General features: G+C 36.7%; 2 protein-coding genes across 4 annotated transcripts in view; both read left to right on the top strand.

Moving 5' to 3' along the window:
• The window catches only part of LOC121318553 (non-muscle caldesmon-like), an 81,839-nt gene extending 77,562 nt beyond the window's left edge, over positions 1-4,277 (top strand). Inside the window, exons 17-18 of the mRNA XM_041255339.1 lie at positions 2,290-2,326; positions 3,581-4,277. Of these exons, the coding sequence (XP_041111273.1) occupies positions 2,290-2,326; positions 3,581-3,600 (57 nt within the window). The 3' untranslated portion in view covers positions 3,601-4,277. The remainder of the gene's footprint in view (positions 1-2,289; positions 2,327-3,580) is intronic.
• Positions 4,278-8,356: 4,079 nt separating this feature from the next.
• LOC121318554 (troponin T, cardiac muscle-like) overlaps positions 8,357-20,719 on the top strand; it is a 28,844-nt gene continuing 16,481 nt past the window's right edge. Inside the window, exons 1-10 of one of the 3 annotated variants that reach the window (XM_041255341.1) lie at positions 8,357-8,439; positions 13,266-13,313; positions 13,794-13,804; positions 13,897-13,923; positions 14,091-14,093; positions 16,981-17,016; positions 18,469-18,483; positions 19,102-19,137; positions 19,547-19,561; positions 20,208-20,243. In XM_041255341.1, the coding sequence (XP_041111275.1) occupies positions 13,279-13,313; positions 13,794-13,804; positions 13,897-13,923; positions 14,091-14,093; positions 16,981-17,016; positions 18,469-18,483; positions 19,102-19,137; positions 19,547-19,561; positions 20,208-20,243 (214 nt within the window). In that variant the 5' untranslated portion in view covers positions 8,357-8,439; positions 13,266-13,278. Of the gene's footprint in view, positions 8,440-13,265; positions 13,314-13,793; positions 13,805-13,896; positions 13,924-14,090; positions 14,094-15,861; positions 15,871-16,980; positions 17,017-18,468; positions 18,484-19,101; positions 19,138-19,546; positions 19,562-20,207; positions 20,244-20,719 lie in introns of all 3 variants that reach the window. The other 2 variants (XM_041255340.1, XM_041255342.1) reach the window with 2 other exon arrangements.

Below are 20,719 nucleotides of genomic sequence, written 5' to 3' on the forward strand. Positions count from 1 at the left end.
GTATTAATTATAAAAATAACAATTATAATAGTAATATCCATAACAATAACAGTAAAACATCTAAATAAAACAATTGGGGGAAAAAAACAAGAAGTGAATACGATAGATAAAACACCAAGATCACAATAAGAAGCCATTGAAATGCAGAATCAATAAGAAAGTTCAGTTAAGAAGGAATGCAAGCAGGGGAGCGCACATGTGAAATGAACTCTGGTGTGTCATGATTCCCCCAAGTCACTAAATAACAATGCATTTTGTTTGTTTGTTTGTTTTTTCTGTTTAAAGATTTCTCTTAGCTAGTTGGCTTCATCTCTTTCTCATGATGTGCAGAACAGGTAAATATTGCCAATGGATTCCTGTTCCCTTAGGAACAGGTTGGGACAGCTCAGGCTTGTTAACTGCCATCGCAGTGCATTCTGGTAAGTGTAGTCCTGCTTCTCTTAAAAGAAACAAGAGACAGGTCAAATGTACCAGAATGCACTGGGGGGGAGTTGAAAAGCCTGAACTGTGTCAAACTGTCCTAGTGCACATGCAGTCATGTCATCACTCTAAGAATGCTGCATGGGTTGGAATGAAATATAATCTGACAACATCCCAATCGAAGCACTGTGCACTGTTTATGAATGATTACCTTAAGTTTCAATGTCCAGATATTGGTTTAACTGTCCAAAGCAAAGAACCTTGAAAAGCAAAACAAAAAAAGAAAGAAGCATTTGGCCGTTCCTGACCAGATGAATAAACTGAATTAACAACTACAGTTCTGCAAAAAGTAAAAATGGTCATGCTTTTTATTTATTTTCTTTTTAACTGGGCATCAACTACCTGTGTATCACTGCATGGTATTTCTTTAAACCTAACCTTAACCTTGTCATAATTAACAGAGAATTCAAAGTAATGAACTCATTGATTACTCTGTGATTGCTGCTGATTTTGTCTGGTTCATATCAGGCTGGACCCTACATTATTATCCAGGGGGTTTAGAAAGAACTGAATTAAGTTCTAATAATAATCCGGGAGTGGGCCCCCAGTTTTTTATGTCTCTCATGGGGTAAATCTGAACAGTCTATGTAGATATTTATAAGGCATATTTCAGAAGTGTACTGGTAAGGGCTAATAAACATATATTGTGGTTATGCACTGCAGAATCCCTTCTCAAGTGCAGAAGGGAATGTTACAGCACTATAATATAACGCATAGGAAGCTATGGATAGTGAAACTTAGGGGAACTGCCTGAATGCTTTGTGTTCATGGTAAACAGTCTGACATCTGTTAAACCTCCACTTTCATCACATGACCCAGTTATTGGCACAGCAGTAACACAGGCTCTCACATTGTATATTCACTTCTGTGACAGCAGTGTGCAAATTTATTAAAAAATTGTCATTTATATCCTTTATATACCTACCTGCATGAAAATTTCAATTTTCAATCAGTGATCAGTGATATAGAAACAATAGGCACGCATGTGTGAAAGACCACAACTTCCTAGAAGTCTCATGCATTGTACCATTGGTGGCTATGTGTTCCTTTTCTCTTACTGTTTTAAATTAATTGTATATGTGGCCTATTAAAGTCCATTAAATTACACTAATTACACTAGATTTTTAATTACACAGCAAATCAAAATTACAGAAGCAATGGGGTGTTGCAATACATTTGTACACTGCTGTACATGAAACTGCCCAGTCTGTGAACAGACCCATAATTAGACTGACAATGCCTTGAATCTAATAGTGTTACGAGTGAAAGACAAATGGACTCAATGCTGCACCTGTGTAGAATATTATTTTGACATCAAATTGTATTATCCCTCCCACCCCTACCCCCCATTCTGGCACTCAACTGGCTGTTTTTGTGACCCTTTGAAGTTTACAGAATCCTTATTTCCTTAAGCTGAGGGAACACAAAGCCACTTTTTCAGGAACAGTGGCTTGAAACCTGGTTCCGGGAGACCTAGTTGGAGGCAGCTTTGTTCTATTAAACCTAAAGTCTCCCCCGGTGTGCCATGCAGTATCCTGAAACCTAGTCTCCTGAAACCAGGTTCCTTCAGCTGTGTGTCCTACATTGTGAATTGTATTATCACCACACCCTCCCCACACACACACAACTCTTTCATTATTGTAGCGCCACAGTTGTCAGAATTTGTATTTAATAAATAAATGCAATTTGATATTCGTCAAACTGTTACTGGATCGTCAGCCACAGTGCGGGATACCTTCCATAAAAACAAACTTTAAACCACCACTTTAAAATAAAAACAAATTCTCTCTCATGTCTGTGTCTTTGCAGGTAACAGCTGGAGGGAGGAACAAGTCAGTTACCAACGGTGAGTGAGAGCACACAGTGTGGAAAACCTAGGCCTCAGCAGGAAGGCAAGCTCATGGGAGGGGGGAGGGGGGGCTATTTTAAAACGCTGGGTTGGAGGCAGGAATAATTCATGCAGCAGGGCAGCTGTGGCCTCCAACACCCCCGGTCAGGTCATATTTGTGTCTTCTTTTATGAGTTGAAATCCAGTTATAGAGTTATATGAAAATGCCACACTTGTTTAAGGACAGACTGGCCCCTCCTGGCCGTCCTGCAGTGATTGATGGCCAGTGCGTGTGTCTCACACCTGTGATTTCCACACTGCCATCGACCATCAATCTCTGCCGTTCGTTCTTCTTTTTGGGTATGGCTTTTTTAAATGTCACTGGCACACCGCTCTCTATTTATAACCATGTATCAGGGTCAATACTTTACATAACCTGCTGTGCCTGTGAGATGCCAGCCGTGTCGGGGTAATGCATAAAACCTCCCTTCAAATCCTGAAATGCCCAATCACAGCCAGACAGCTGTTGCATTGTCACATTATAACCCCGTGCTGAGGAGGATTAACAGCACATCGCAGGCATGATAACTGGAGAGCGTTGACTGCCAGGATAGGAGATGTGGAGAAGCGAGCGGACATTTCAGCTACTCTGCTGCTCCGACCTCAAGTGACGCAGAGATCCCGTTTCGATTAACGCATTGTTAAAGTGGCCCCCCTTGCTGCTTTAATAAAGGGCCTAATTCGCTAGCCCCTGGAGACTGGAGGTCTATTCCAGCTCAGGACACTAATGGCATGAATCTGGGGGGTCTCCAACTAGCCAGTGCCCTTATAAAGTAAAAACACAGCAAAGTGTAATAAAGCGCCTTGAAAGCATGGTAAACTAACCCCTTATACAAGTTTCCCATAGTAAAAGCATAGCAAAGTGTAAAAAAAGATTGAGAGTCTCTCTCACTTTGATATCACTTTAAACAGCACATTCAAAATTAATTCCAGCTGAATCCCACAGGAATAACACCTGAATATCTTCGGCACTTCCTCTGAGTTCTGAAGTCATTCATTTTGAATTCCGCCCTGTTAATTCATATGGATTTAATTACCAGTGTTCATTCTGTTTTCCTTTGTACTGCATTATGCCGATCGCATGCATACATGCATTAATTAATTGACACTTCTCACAGTCCCCTGAATTCAGACCTTCTACATGTATCAACAGCGTTTGAACGTTAAGGTTAGCATGTTTTGCAGGTCATTGACATTTCTCTGTTTTTGCAGGAACGGGACACCAACCCTAAGATGCTTGAGGAGAATGGAAGAAACATACGTCAAAGCGCTTGACTGTCCTTTTTTTTCTATTTATACTTTAATACCAAAAAAAAAGAAAGATTTTGCAATAGCCCAGGAAAAAAGAACACAAAAAGATATTAGCACAAAAAGGCCACAGTTTTATACAGTCATGTTTAAAGTATACAGCCTTTGCACAAGAAACTTTTTACTTAATTTAGAAAAATATGCTGTGAAATGTAAAACGTTTATAGCGATATAAAATCTTTTTTTTTATTGTTTGTATTTTATTTCATTTTATGAACTGCAGAAAGGAAAAACGTGCGACGTGCTTTTCCGTTTGTGTGACTGCAGAGACACGTTTGGATGCTGATCCGATTCCCTGTTGAAAACGGAGATTGTTCATTGTTCCTTTCTGCAGTTGAGAATAACATCCTCCTTTTTCACTTTTAATATAGCAAGTTTATCTTTCTAGCAAATTAAAATGCCGCAATTGGAATATTGTAAGCCGATCGTGGTACTGATTACAGTGGTAAAGCTTAGAGGACGTTATAAGAGGTGGTTAGTGGTTTCAACATCCGTGCACACATTGCTTTAAGAGTTTTAGTTTATACAGCACTTTTTATTGGCAGTAGAACGCTCCAATATATGTAATGACATATATCTAGTAATAAACATTTACATTATAGTCTATTTCACAGCTTGTTATTTGAGATGTCACGTTTTGTTGTAACAAAGATACATACCTGAAGCTATCGAGGGGGGTGCAGGTGGGTGGGCCCCACCCTAATTTGTAATTTTAATATATATATATATTATATATAATATATGGATTTTAATCTTAGATATATATATATATAGCCCTACTTTATCAGAATCTGTTTTGCGTACACGGACATACTCAAACAGTCCATCTGCCATGCCATTGTCCCTCAACTTTCATGGCAAGTATTGTAAGACACGCATTATAAGAATACAATGCCGACTGTTATTCATAGCAGGCAATGAAAGATTAGATTTAAACCCTGCTCTAAAAAAAAAAGTCTATGTTGAAAAAAAAAAAAAAAAAAAAAGCTGCAGTGAATGCAGTGACCACACTCACCACACACAGGCGTCTGCTTTTACATGAAACACCAAAGCAGCGCTGACACATTGTACTTGAAAGCAGCGCTGACACATTGTACTTGAGAAAACACTGTAAAAATAAATGCAATCAAATGGGAGGCACTTTGCAATGCTTTCTGAGGTAACAAGCCATCAGTGTCATCTTTGGAAAGTATGCTTGTAATCAAGGACGGCAATATTGGAGGGGACAGAGAGAGAGAGAGAGAGAGAGAGAGAGAGAGAGAGAGAGAGAGAGAGAGAGAGAGAGAGAGAGAGAGATTGCAAATGGATTGTACAGATGTGGCCAAAAGTTTGCATCACCTAGAATCTTAGGATTGAGACATGCATTTTTTTAACTATGTGAACATAATTTAGATCTTTTATTTAAAGTCATGTAATCAATGAAACTACAAAATTATATTGCAAAAATCTACCGGAATACTCTTCCTCAAGAAACTTTTGGACACTAATTAATCTGACCTAAATGATTCAATTTACATTTTGACTCAATAAAAGAAAAAGAAAACAACAACTTTGGTTAATTTTAAATTATGTAATTTGCAACTTGAATTAAGAACCCATGAGAATGATAACAAAAAATGTAGTTGCCCAAACAGTAATCTTACATGTAAGTCTTATTTTGCGGGTTGTACAGATTTGCAGGTTTGCAAATTTTAATGTCAATTTGAGGATCACTTGGGTTGTTCCAATGGCCAAGCTCTATAGCGTCACATTTTAACTATGAAACAAATAAAAAATGTAGATAAACACGATTAAAAACTGGTTTGCGTAAAACAGCTGTTTTTTGAATGGTGGCCCTAGTGATTCTTGGCAGTGAACATTTGTATGGGCAAGGCCTCAACTGGATCAGAAGTTAATCCAGGGACTACATTAGTGTGGCAGTGGGGATATGATGTGTTCAGCACTGCCTGTTGTCATTCAAACCTGTGCCTAGACGAGGAAAGAGAAACAGAAAGATCGAGTTGAAAGATGCTTAAAGTGGAGTTGTTGTTTTTTGAAATGAAATTTTTTTTTTTTTTTTTTTTTTTTTTAATTTGTACTTCTGTTTTTAGGTTACATATAAAAACACAGCTACACTCGAAGAATTGTATAGGGGTGAAAACTATGCAATCCTTTGTCTTTGTATCATCTGCAAATGCTGCCATTTTTGTAAACACTGTGGGTATTTGTAGTGTAGAGGATAGCTTCATGCAACATATTTGTTTAAACAATGTATCGTGAAAACAGCCACCACAATAAATAGATTGTGTTCAAGAAGAGTGTGTTTGTGTGTTTATTTGTTCTGCAATGGGTATGCATTAAGGAGGTAGATGTATCTATGCAAGGTGTTTCAATTGTTTATATAAATAAGGGTGATACTTTACACACATTGGGAAAGCCTTAAAATAGTGGCCGCAATTTCATAATGAATTGCAGCTGAATCCCATCGGAATAACACTTGGATATCTTCTGCACTTCCACTGAGTTCTGAAGTCATTCATTTCGAATTTAGCCCTGTTAATCCATGTGGATTTAATTACCTGTATCCATTCCGTGTTCCTTTGTAACAAACAATGTTGCTTACATGTATAAGGTCTGCAGTCATGTGCAAATCAACACTTCTCATAATCCCCTGGTGGGTGCATAAGAGGGTGAATGCACTGTAACTACGGTTATCTGAGAAAGTACTAGATTATTACAGTGCAACGGGGTGTAATTAGGGGCACTTAGGGGTACAGTATATTAAAGACAGGCAGATTTAACATTTTCACATGGAAATACCATTATTAATAGTTGGCTTATAAGGTTGACCTGGTCGTAGTTTTTCATTATTTTCTTGTGTTCTGCACAAACTACCCCGTTATTTTATTACATTTACTGTCCAATTTTGCTGCAGTATTTTAACACAGTTTACTACTGAATTTTCACATACAGTCTTCTATATTAATTTCTGCAAAATTTGCTGCAATATTTGTGCACATATCACGTGATTAGTGTTTTTTGTGTAATTTATCACAATATTTTCTACACAGTTTACATGATTTACTGGTATTTTCTTTACAATTTACAACAGTATGTTTCCAAGTAGCCACTGCAGTATTTTCTACACAATTTACATTATTTATGAAGTGTTTTCTGCGCAATATACATGGCAAGTAATTGCAGTATTTCTGGTACAGTGTATATTATGTACAGGATATTCTAAAGAGCTTTTTAGAACATTATTTTCAGCTCAATTTACATTACTTACAAATGATGTTACAAATAATTTATTAGGAGGCTGTGTGGTCTGCATCTACTAAATAAATAAATAATGTATTATTTACAGCAGTATTTGGGAATTAATTGTTAGTGTATTCTGCACAATTTGCATTATTTACAATTATCTATGCACACTACAGTATTCTCTGCACAATCTACAGAATATGTTCTGTTATTCTTTACTGTGTTTTATGCAGCATTTGCAACAGTATTTCCTGAACAATTTATTTAAGTGTTTTCTTTACAAATTACAGCAATATTTTCACAGCAATTTACTGCAGGGATTTCTACAGTATTTTTGTACAATTTACATTCATAGCTGTGTTTTCTGCACTTTTTTCAATAATTTATTCCATTGTTTTCTGGACAATTTATTACTGCATTTTGCACTCTCTGCTTATTTTCTACACAGTTGTCATGCTTTACGAGTGTTTTCACACCTTCTGCTGCAGTATTTACATACAAATTAAATGTACTGCATCACTAAGTGCTTTACTTACTAGTGCCTTTTGCATACATTACTACAGTATTTTCCATTGCAGTAATCGTAAATTGTGCAGAAAGTATTGTATTAGTGTGTGAAAATACTGCAGTAAATCGTGGAGACATACTTTAGTAGATTGTTTGGAAATACATGAATACATTGTGCATAAATACTATCATATATTATGCTGTAAACTAGTAATTCATTTAACTTATGAGAAGAAAAAAAAACTAGTGGATTGTGCAGAATTACTGTTTTAGATTGTGATAATACTGTAGTACATTGTGTAGAAAAAATGTTAATACATATTGTGGATTGCCAGAAATACTGCAGCAAATAATGTAGAGCAGAAGAAAGCATGGCAGTAAATAATGTAAATTAAACAGAAAAAATACTGAAGTAAATTGTTAGACAATATTCTTAAATTATACAGGAAATGCAGTAATAAATAAGGAGCAGAAAACATTGTATGATAGTATATTATATATATATATATATATATATATATATATATATACTCCATGGGCCGATAATACTGTAGTAGATTGGAGTGAAAACCACAGTACTGTAGTATGTACTGTAATGCAACACTAATAAATATTGTATCTCTATTAGATGCATATATAAACAGCCTGGAAACAGAAGCAGCTGCCAATCAAACCCCATACCAAGTCTGTCAGATCAGTAAACATATTGGAGCACAGTGTGAGAGAATAATACACCAAACACAACAAGTGTTACAGGAATGCCAGGTTACTGTTTTCATCAGGTACAAAACCCATATAGCCAGAACCATGCTTCTGACCTGCATTATGGGTGTGATTCTAAATTCTAACACGAGACAATGAACATTCTGAGCAGCTATTCTTAACTCAGCTGACCAATCAGCAGAGCCGCCGGGTCACATGACCGAGAATACCATTGATGGGGAACTTAAGCCCACATGAAAGTGTCTGAATGTTCAGACCTGGCTAATCTTCTGTTCCCCGATTGGCGACAGGTAAGCAGGGTTCACAATGAACGAACAGGCAGTGCTGTGGTAGAATCTTAGACATACAGAACCAGAAATCAGTGGCTGCCTGAAACATGTGCCAGTTTATTGAACAGCCTGTGCCGTTCACTGTTCCACTGACTGCTGCTGGCAGCTCCATTCCGGTGGTGTGCTGCATATCTGAAGTTAAATAGTGCAGCTCATGAATGCAAGGGGACATAACTGATCCTAGTATATGAGTTCAGAAGCAAGTGCCTTTAACGTTTGTTCTTTCTGATAGCCTAAACATCACATGGGTATTGCAGATCTTAGTCTTAAATATTAAAATGCTTTAAGAATAGAATGAATTAAATGTGAAAAGATTTATTATATTATTATTATTATTATTATTATTATTATTATTATTATTATTATTATTATTATTATTAGTAGTAGTAGTAGTATTTGATTGCATTATGGTTGTACTAATAATCATTGCATTATTGGTGCATGTATGTATGTCACCTAAAATATAAAATGAAATAAATGCATTTCTTGAAGTTTTAAGAGTTGGTGCCATGTGAAATATAATCTTTTTAAAATACAGAATACTGTGATGTACAGGACCTCTATAGTCAATATCCTAATGAATTCTTTAGATATGAATGAACTGAAATTCTAATCGTTGTGCTTTGTCTTGTCTGTATGTGTTTTTGAATGAATCAAACATGTTATATTTGCATGAAGGATTCGTAATTCAAAATAGGTTTGGATTCAAAGTAGATTCTTTTTTGCATGAACAATAATTTCAGGAAATACAGTAGAAAGGGATGGATGATTTTTATTTTTTAAATTAAAATTCATTGAAGCTGTATTTTGTACACCGTGCATTCATTTTGAATGTTAAAATAATTATTTTGGAATTCATTAATAATGCAAAAGTGACTGTAATACAAAGTAAGTGATTTTTTAAAAAATGCATTTTGTTTTTTTTTTGGGGGGGGGGGGGGGGTGTATCTAGAATTAGAAGCCACGCGTGTGTGAAGAGGCTGATTTATTGCACACTGTTTGAAACCGCTCAGCAGAGATGCCAGGTGTATTATCTGGAAGGGTGTCTAACCCCTGCCCTCAGAATAACTTATTCTTAGCTTCACAATGTATTTTATCATGGACGGGATGGTGGGCTCATGTTCCAGGTCTCCTGTTTCATTATAGTAAGGTTTGTTACAAGGTCATTTTCAGGGTGCACAGGTCCCAGGTTTCATCAGCTGGAATGCTGCTCTTACAAGTTTTATTTTGTGGTTTGTACAACGACTGTTGCGGTTCTGCAGGTTTGAGTAGTGAATTTGTAGGTCTGACTTACGAAATGCGGTTCACTTGGATGGTCTAGGATGGGAATGCTGGAACTAAAGACCCCCACATAGTAAAATGTTGAAACTCACAATAACAGTAATAATAATAATAATAATAATAATAATAATAATAATAATAATAATAATAATAATAATAAGTGTATAGCATTTGTAAGTGTTATTACTAATTTAAATTAGAATTACTACATATGATACATATTAATACAGCACACAGTGCACAGATCTATGAAATGTAATCTCTTATACAGTTGGTCACATTGGCTGCATTGTAAATTCTGAACCCCCTTTCCAGGTGTAATCCTGCTGTGAAACCATTAACCCTCCTGTATGTAAACATCTCCCCCTGCTGGCTTGCTGCAGTACTGTATGTTACTGTGCAGGATAAGAGGGATCTGTCATACTGGTGCCGTCAACAAGCCCACACAGGAAGTCTTCATTTTGGCCTATAGGGTTAGGCCCAACAGGAAATACCCACACAGAGCTCTTTAAAAAGTCAGTCTGGAGTTTGGCTTGCAAACCAGTATTTACAGTACAGAAACAGAAATGAAAACAGGCCCAAAGGAGCCTGGGTGGTTCGGCATAGCTTGTGAGGTGGTTATCTGGTTAAATACACTGTAGACAGAGGAGGCTTATAAGAACACTATTTTCATGCAAGCAAGCTAACCGATCCCAGGAGACATGCAGCTGTAGCGGCCCTTAGTCAGATTTACTCAGAGGACCGACTCCCAAAGAAACATAGTTTCTGTCAGCAAGACTCAAGCCCCTCCCCCTGGTACCTGCCACTCCCAACCAGGCCGACCTGGAGGACATCATGCAGGAAGGGCGCGTGGGGTGCCCTTCTCAAGATGGCTCCCTAGAGCAATGAATACCTTTTCTGACAATTTAGGATTACCTAGGGTTACCCGACATCCCTGGAAAACTGGGATTATCCCCCTTTTCAGACTTAATTTTTGGTTATTAAATAGTCCCGGTTTTGCTATCACATTTTTTTAAAGTACAAAACTGTGGCAGTGTGCTCAGAAAGTTGACAGCACCGTTATTTATTATATAAAAATAAAATGTACAAAAAAAGCAGCCATTTTCATAACTGATTTAATATACACTGTTGTGCAAAAGTCTTAAACATGTTGCATTTTTCTACTCTGATGCATTATGAGCATCAACAATTTACTCAAAGCCTCCACTAGTGTTTTCAACTAGTATAACAACCTTGACTTGCATAAAGAAGGAAAAACATTGAGTGAAATAGCTGGCATCACTCGATTTTCAAGGTGTGGTATCCAAAGCATAATTGACAAACCCAGGAACAGAAGACCTAAAAAGCTGTCTAACAAGGATGAGCAATACTTGAAGATAATATCCTTAAGGAACAGAAAGAAGACAACCTTTGAACTGACAACTGAACAGGCAGAAATCAGAGTAGAAAAATGCAACTTGTTTTGTAGTCGAACATCAATGGAAATATATAATTTCTCAAAATTTCTCAGAAATTTTAAGAAAAATCTTTCGCACCAAAAGTTTTGCTTTTGTGGATGAAGTAAAAAAGTTTTACATTTTCTACATTTTTTTTTTTTTTTTGCAAAACTCCAAAAATGCTATTTCAAAAGTATTCATGCCCTTTGATGCTATGATTGTCTACAAGGTGCTAGACATTTCAATATGATAATACAGAACCTAATTCTAGAAAAGTCTAGAAAATGTTAGATTGTAGGTGAACATTCTTGGAGAGTATAAAAGGGGTTAGGCATAGGATGATTGCTGTCATTACCAATAAGTCAATAAGGGGAAAAAGTAAAGAGCTATCTGCAACCCTTAGGCAGAAAACTGATTATTGTCACAATGCTCCCTCGTTCTGAAAGAAGGGTCTTTCACCAAGAACAAGTAGAAGGATAGTGAGGAAGGTTAATAACAATCCGAGATTGACTGCCAAAGATATTCAAAGTGAACTGGCTGCAAGTGGGGTTGGTATTGCATGGTGAAGGTCTCAATGGTCGCAGGCCAAGGAAAAGGCCACTCCTAGGAAAACGTCAAAAGGACAATCGAATAAAGTTTGCAAAATGGCATTTGAATGATGGATATGAGTTCTCGTCAAAGGTTTTGTGGAGTGAAACAAAAATCAAGCTACCTGGTCACTCTTAGTTGTTAAGTTTGGAGAAAGTCTGGTGAGGCGGTCAATGAAAAGAACACCATACCTACTGTCAAGCATGGAGGTGGTAATATCCTTCTATGGGGCTGTTTTTCCTCTAATGACACAGGAAATGTAGTTCCAGTACATGGTAAAATGGATTCCATAGCATACCAAAAGATACTGGCCAATCATCTGAAACCCTCCGCTACAAAACTTGGTTTAAAGTGCAACTGGACGTTCCAACACAACAACGATCCAAAACACACATCAAAATCTACTTCAGAATGGTTGAAGAAGAATAAAATCAAGGTTCTGGAATGGCCTAGTCAAAGTCCCGATCTAAATCCGATTGAGAATCTTTGGTATGAGTTGAAGAAGGCTGTGCACAAGAGAAGTCCTCGGAATTAGAATGAACTGGAACAATTTTGCATTGAACAACAATTAAAAATCATTAAAGAATCATGCCAAAAGCTCATTGACAAATATCCTAATCATTTAAAAGAGGTTATTATTGTTAAAGGTGTCTCAACTAGCTATTAGTTTCATTTTTCTTGTCAGGGTATGAATACTTTTGAATTAGCATTTCTGGAGTTTTGCTAAACATAATTGCTGAAATAAATAATTATAGACATGTATTTCTTGTAACTTTTGTTCCTCATGCACAAAAGCAAAACTTTTACTACAAAAGATTTTGCTATAATTATTTGCTTTTGAGAAGTTTTTAGAAATTATAAATTTCCATTGGGGTATGTACACTTTTGACTATAACTGTGTGTGTGTGTGTGTGTGTGTGTGTGTGTGTGTGTGTGTGTATATATATACACACACACATATACGTATATATATATACACACTCCCAATGTTTAACTTTTAAGTTCTGATTGTGTTATTATATAGAGTTATTTTGCCTACTTTCAGTTGCTACAGCATCAATGAATTGAAAAAAAAAAAAAAGTCCCGTTTTTTCATTCTGGAAATCTCATAACACAAGGGCTACCATATGACTCCATGTTCACCGGGACAGTTTGGATAGTTCAGGCTTTTCAACTCACATCACAATGCATTCTGGTACATTTTACCTGTCTCAGGTACCTTTCACAGCAGGACTACACTTACCAGAATGTATTGGGTGTGACTTGAACTGTCCCAAACTGTCCTGGTGAACTGGCAAAGGGAAAGGTTTATTCACTCTGCTGCCATTGGCTTTGACAGTTTGGGGTTAGGACCATAATACAGTATTTTACTACAAGTAACACTATACATTTGATAAGATTTTTTTACACTTTTTATCGGTTCATAAATATATCTTACAGTTTAAACATTCTCTGCTTTCCTGTCTCTTTGTGTTTTAAAAGGTACGATCTAAAGATGGCCGACGTGGAAGAAGCAGTGGGGGAAGTTCAGTAAGTTTATTGCATCTACTTTTTATACATGTGTTAAAGATACTCCAAAACGACACTCATTCAAAAACATTGGGTTTTTAGAAAGAGGGAAACTGACCTGCTGAAATGTTAAAAAAGAGATGGCCATAAGACTCCTATTGCACAACTGTTTTACCCATTCCAGGTTTTACTAAGAGCTTAATTAGCCACAGGCCATTTCAATGGAGACATTTTGGCAAAATGGGAGGGCAGCATATCCATACATTCTTTGTGATTAGTAAATGTATGGAAAGCCATACATTGAAAACTATTGAGCAGTAACAGTACAACTGATCCTAATAGAAAACAATATGGGAGAAAATAATATTGTTTAGAAAACACACACTTTTAAATGCATCATATGCATGCAATCAATAGATCAATGGGAGAGCACGGAATAAACATAGGTATACATTACATACCTTACAATGCTTATGTGTTCTTTTTATTCTCTCATTGCAGGGAGGAGGAAGGTAAGTGGTTACTCCTGAAAGTGATTGTATAAACACACATGGTTTTCAGTGCTGTTTGTGGCTCTAGTTCCTGACTGTGTTTTTCTGCTTAGCCCCAGTGGAAGCTCCTGCTGAGGAAGGTAAGGGCCTTGTTTCATTGAGTCTCAAGTTAAATAGTTAAAGTTGCAAGACGCCCTGGCATCAAACATGTGGAAACCAATATGAAACAGATAACATGTACATGCCTATACAGTCGTAGTGCAAGACTCATGGTACTGTCACAACGATCCCTTGGTCTGGAAGAAAGAAGGTTCTTTCACCAGAACAAGTAGAAGAATTGAAATAACAGCCCTAGATTGCCTGCCAAAGATATTCAGAGTGAACTGGCTGCAAGTGGCACTGGGGTTTCTGTTTCAGTCACAGGTCGAGTATTGCATGGTGAAGGTCTCAATGGTCACAGGCCAAGAAAAAAGCCACTCTTAGGGAAAAAACACAAGGACAATCGCTTAAAGTTTGCAAAATGGCATTTGAATGATGGATATGAGTTCTGGTCAAAGGTTTTGTGTTTTTTGTCCTAAGAATTTTTCGAGAAATTATAGATTTCCACTGGGGTATGTAAACTTTTAACTACAACTGTATGTGCCTTATTTTGCTCTTACTTGAACTGATTTTATTGTACCTTCATATCTGCTCTTATTGTATGATATTCTGTAATGTGATAATTTATAATGCAATACTTTGTACTGTGATAAATTGTAATAGTTGCAAGTCGTCTGCTAAGAATTAAATAAACACACACACACACACACACACACACACACACACACACACACACACACACACATATATATATATATATATATATATATATATATATATATATATATATATATATATATATATATATATATATATACTGTATATAGTGACATATGGACCTGGATTGATTCATACATTTTTTATTAAAACTATATGAACATAATTTAGATCTTTTATTTAACATCATGAAATCACTAAAACTACAAAATGAAATCGCAAAAGTCTACTAGAAGCCATCATTGTAGTATAGCATTTCATGTTAGATTTCGAAATGTTACATTTTTCACTTTTTGTCAGTTTTTCATTGTGTGTGGAAAACTACAAATATAATTAAATATGTTAACATAACATTTATTCAGCATTTTTAATTTGACTTTATGAAGCAAAATGTGTTAACTCTATAGGGTGATGCAGAACTTATCAATTTTTTCAATGGGCTGACCCAGTTGATATTTCCTGTGATAACTGGACGGTTATTAAGGGAAACACATGCTCATTAACACCAGCAACAGAGAGCGATCCCAGTGCGAGCCATCAAACTGAAAGGAATTCCAACCACAGCGCACATAGCTGAATAACTCACAGATGTAGATTAAACCCCCCCCCCCCCCCAACAACAACAAACAACACAAAACTCTAGCAGAAAAAATTTGCTCACCAGAGATTTAAGAAAAAATACTGCATGGGATAGTGTGTGATAAATAAGAATTGTTTGCCGTTTTTTTCAGACTGGAAATCTGATAACCGTAGGGCAGAGTCACATTGCAACGTGAATTATTTGACTTGGATGACCTTTTCCATAATGAGAGAGGTTACCATGATTAATTGTTTACCATACTCCATATATTTCTGCACATGCAATACATTTAAATGTATGTTCTACTTATACCAAAGTCACCTCTCGTAAACTGGTTTAACATTACCAATACATTTTACACTCATGTGATATCTCCAGCACAGTTTAACCCTACAGTGTGGATGCATAAACTTGACATATTTTGCTCCCAAGAAAGTTTCCCTACAGTGTTGCCAATAAACTCGGGTTTGAAGCGTTTTCACTGTGGACTGGCCTTACTGCTGGTCTTTTACTGCTGAAAAAATGTAGGTTGAGTTTCTTGAAAATTGAAATGATGTGTGGATATTGAGTGGTTTATAGTAAACTGAAGCGTTCTGCTTCCAGTCAGTCACGTTTTAAACATTGATGGATCGCATTTTGATTATTAAGCCTTTTTTCTTTTCCCTTCATTTGTTCTGGGAAGAAACAGAAGGTATGTACTTGAATTATTATTATTATTATTATTATTATTATTATTATTATTATTATTATTATTATTATTATTATTATTCATAAAAACACAGTAGGCTGCTTATTTCATTTTTATGTAAAAATGTGTCACCTTGACTGCACTATACCAATTGATTAGTGACTTAATGTTTCTTTAAAGGGCCTGCTCTATGTGAAATGTACTAAAATATATTCTGGAATGTATTATTTAAACATATAGCCCTGCTCAGAACATTTAAAAACTTATTTAAAAACAGCCAAAATGTACTTTAAATGCGCATGTATATAAGAGATCTGATTTCCACACATACAGTTGAGATACACAAGTCTCCTTGAAGGCTTTTTATTGTAATGCCCATTGTCTTGTGAATTCTATTCCTCTGAGTATTCATTTCAATTTCAATATATTTTATTTATATTGGGCCTTTCATACTACAGTATCTTAAAGTGCTTGGTATAAACAGAAAGAAGCATACAATTTCAAGAAGTTGTAAAAATTACAAAGTAAAGTTTGTATTATATTGAATACCCTTTCTTTGATTGTTCTGTCATTTTTACATTGACTTTATAAACCAAGTCACTGAGTTTTCGATTTGAAATCCACACTAGCTGAAGAAGAAGTTGCTGTTATCTCCATGGCCACCCTGCATTAACGCTCCCCAGGCTTCTCTTTTCAACAATTGGCAAAATTAGATTTTTTTAAAAATATTTTAGAGCAGTTCAGAATTTGTAGGTACTGCCCTGTGGCTAATGAACACATGGACATTTACGAACCAGAGGAGGCTACTCAGCCCATCTTAGCCCATTCAGCTCCCAGTAGCTGATTGATCTTAGAACTTTATCAAGTTAGGTCTTAAAGGATCCCAGCGAACAACATGACTTGGTAACCCTAGGTAGCCCATTCCATACCCTCACCACTCTGTGTGAAGAAGAGTCTTCTTCTCTCTGTCCTAAGTCTGTCTCCACTTAATTTCCAACTGTGTGTCCTCTGGTCCTGGTTTCTGTGCTGTGATTAAAGTAATAGTTTATGGTAACTATGGTAACTAAAGCTACCTTTGTTTTTTTTGTTTTTTTTGTTCTTGGTGACCTGCAGCACCAGCTTCTGCTGAGGAAGAACCACTGCAGGAAGGTAAAGAGTTTTCTTTTTTTTTTTTTTTTTTTTGTCAAGCAAGAACTTAGAGCCAGAGCTGTTATAAACACATGCTTTGCTTGAGTTGACAAGGCACTTCTTGAATGCTCCAGCAGGTTTTTAGTAGTTGAACTTTAAAAAGATAATAAGCACTTCGTATGATCTGTGGGATGCGCCCTATAGCCTGGAGATCGTTTGTTTGAGTCCAGGCTATTCCACTGCCGACAATGGATGGGAGTTCTCAAAGGGGCGGTGCACAATTGGCCGAGTGCAACCTGGTTGGGGAGGGCTTAAGTTGGCTAGGGTGTCATCAGCTCACCGCGCACCAGCGACCTCAGTAGACCCCCGGGTACCTGCTGGCCGGCTGACAGGGCACATTTCGGAGGATGCGTGTGTCCGTCCTCATCTCTCCCGAGTCAGCACGGGGGTGGCAGCGGTGAGCCGGGTTGAAATAAAAAAAAATTGGTTGTTCCAAATTGTGGAGAAAATGAAAAAATGAATTGTCGATTCCAAATAAAATTAAAGAAAAAGGAGAATAAAATTTCATGTGTCTTAAAACTATTTGCATTTATGTTATCAAGTGAGCAGAAATTACAGTCGGTCATTTATTTTTTAAAACCACCTCGCTTCAGAAATACAGCTTTAAGGAGGCTTTTCAGAAGCAGCCCCCGTGGCTGAATAAAGAACATCAGTTAGTAGAGCTGCACAAACCAATCAATCGATTATTCAGATCAGGCTAATTTACCATTCAGACTGAAACCAGTGAAGAAACAGCAGCTTGGGTTTGAGTGGATTGTCTTTGAAAAGCAGCAACCATCACAGGCTAATTCACTCTGAATGGTGAATCAGCCTGATCAACACCAGCGACCCTCATCTGATTTCAGTGGAGCGTTCAGTCCCAATAATCATTTTGTGCAGCTCTGATAGTTAGTAATCCTGGTAAATAATTAGCAGTAAGCAGAAATAACAACAGCTAATGACAAAGAATATGATACTGAAAAGGTATGAAATGAGATCTACATTTATTATCATCCATAACTATTAAATGCTCAATAGTGATGATTTAGAAATATTAAAAGAAACAAAAATTTAATCAGAATGTCTTCAAGACGCTAAAAAAGACTAGTTGAAATGCTTGTCACTGAATTGTCATTTCTTTTAGTATTTCTGGTATAAATTATCCCTTTACCTGTATACCTATTGCAACAACAGCATCTCAAAAACTTTCAAAGCGTCGGGAGTCGACTTACACAAAAGTTTTTTATGTGTTATTATTATTATTATTATTGTTATTATTATTATTGCTTATCTGAGGCTTTCTGTTTTAAAGAATGCATGGATTTGCCATAGTCTTAATATCTGTGTGCTGGATGTGCTGTGTAAATACCCCTCTGATAATCCCAATCCGATGGGTCTTTTCTTTAACCCTCTTGTTTCGTTTTGTGTCCCCAGAACTGCCACCTCCAGGTAAGAGCTGCCTCACTTTTTCCTTGAATTCCAGTGTTGCTTTACACTCATGTACACGTTACATGGTAAACATCTTCACTATAAATGTAAGACGATACTAATACCAGCTTTGTCAAGGTGTTTAGCCCAAATTCCAGTTTGTATCTTTAGATGTGAAAGAAATATGAATTTTATAAACTTATTACCAGAGCTCCAGATAAGGTTTCTGGTCACTGAGTAATTTACTCTCCAATTTAGACGGTATGTGAGTAAAATGCAGCATTGTCTTGAAGTCAGGGGTACTTTCAATAAATACTGTACATACTTCAATGCTAACATATAGGGTATGCATTTACTACATACTTCACAAACTTCTTACAATAAAGACAACAATTATTCTTATTTGCTTCATTGACCAATATTGCTGTGAAGCAAAAAAGCACAAACTTTTTAGTTGTATTTTGCTGAAGCTGGAATATATTTAACAACAGGCCTGCATTCACATAATATATATTTCTAAAGAAACGATAATATTGCATTCCTGATTGATCCCCTTGCTATGCGATTAAAGTAGTGGTGTGGGTTAGCTATGTTAACTAATGCTACCATATGATGTTGCTTTGTGTTCTTGACCTGCAGCACCAGCACCTCCTCAGGATGAACCACAGAAGGAAGGTAAAGGTTTTTAGTTTTGGTTTTGTCAGGCAAGAACTTAGACCTAGAGCTGTTATAAACCCAGGCTTCGCTTGAGCTCATGAGCCACTTATCGAATGCTCCTGCAGGTTTTTCTGGTTTTAATAGTTGAACTCTCTGAGGTTTAAAAAGATAACAAAGTTTCATCTGTCTTAAATCTATTTGTATTTATGGTACCAAGTGAGCAGAAATGAAAGCCGCTAGGGTGAGGGTCATTGGTGTTGATTGGGCTAATTTACCATTCAGAGTAAAAAAAATGAAGAACCAGCTGCTTGGGTTTGTGTGGATTGCTGTTCTCCACACTATAAGCAAAGCAGCCTTCATAACCCTCTGATAATCCCAATCCGATGGGTCTTTTCTTTAACTCTCTTGTTTCGTTTTGTGTCCCCAGAACCGTCACCTCCAGGTAAGATCTGCCTCACTTTTTCCTTGAATTCCAGTGTGGCTTTATACCCATGTTCATTTTACATGGTAAACATCTTGACAGTAAATGTAAGACGATACTAATGCCAACTTTGTCAAGGTGTTTAGCACAGATTCCGGTTTGCATTTTCAGACATGAAAGAAATATTCATTTTATAAACGTATTACCAGAGCTCCAGATATGGGTTTGGGCCACTGAGTAATTTACTCTCCAATGAGTAAAATGCAACATTACCTTGAAGTCACGAGTACTTTCAATAAATACTGTACATACTTTAATGCTAACTTATGGGGCATGCATTAACTACAACCTTACATGTTGCTTTGAACTACTGTACACAAACATCTTACAATAAAAACAACAATTATTCTTATTTGCTTCATTGACCACAAACAATGTTGCTGTGAAGCAAAGAAAACCCACGGAAACAGAACTTTGTATTTTTTTATTCCAGCACTGCAGATGGAATATATTTAACAACAGGCCTGCGTGCAGATAATATATTTTTCTAAAGAAACGATATTGCATTCATGATTGATCCCCTTGTTATGTGATTAAAGTAGTGGTGTGGGTTAGCTATGTTAACTAATGCTACTGTATGATGTTGCTTTGTGTTCTTGACCTGCAGCACCAGCACCTCCTCAGGATGAACCACAGAAGGAAGGTAAAGGTTTTTAGTTTTGGTTTTGTCGGGCAAGAACTTAGACCTAGAGCTGTTATAAACCCAGGCTTCGCTTGAGCTCATGAGTCGCTTCTCGAATGCTCCTGCAGGTTTTTCTGGTTTTAATAGTTGAACTCTCTGAGGTTTAAAAAAATAATAAAGTTTCATGTGTCTTAAAACTATTTGTATTTATGGTGCCAAGTGAGCAGAAACGAAAGCCGCTAAGGTGAGGGTCATTGGTGTTGATCGGGCTAATTTACCATTCAGAGTAAAACAAGTGAAGAACCAGCTGATTGGGTTTGTGTGGATTGTTGTTCTCCACAGTAATAAAAGCAGCGATCGTCACAAATCCAAGCAGCTGTTTCTTGACTCGTTTCACTCTGAATGGTGAATCAGCCTGATCAGCACCAGTGTCCTCACCTGATTGTCAGCATCTGATTTTTGTGGAGAGCTCAATCCCAGTAATCAAATAAACGGCT

The sequence above is a fragment of the Polyodon spathula genome, chromosome 7 (assembly GCF_017654505.1).
Source record: "Polyodon spathula isolate WHYD16114869_AA chromosome 7, ASM1765450v1, whole genome shotgun sequence".
Lineage (NCBI taxonomy): Eukaryota > Metazoa > Chordata > Actinopteri > Acipenseriformes > Polyodontidae > Polyodon > Polyodon spathula.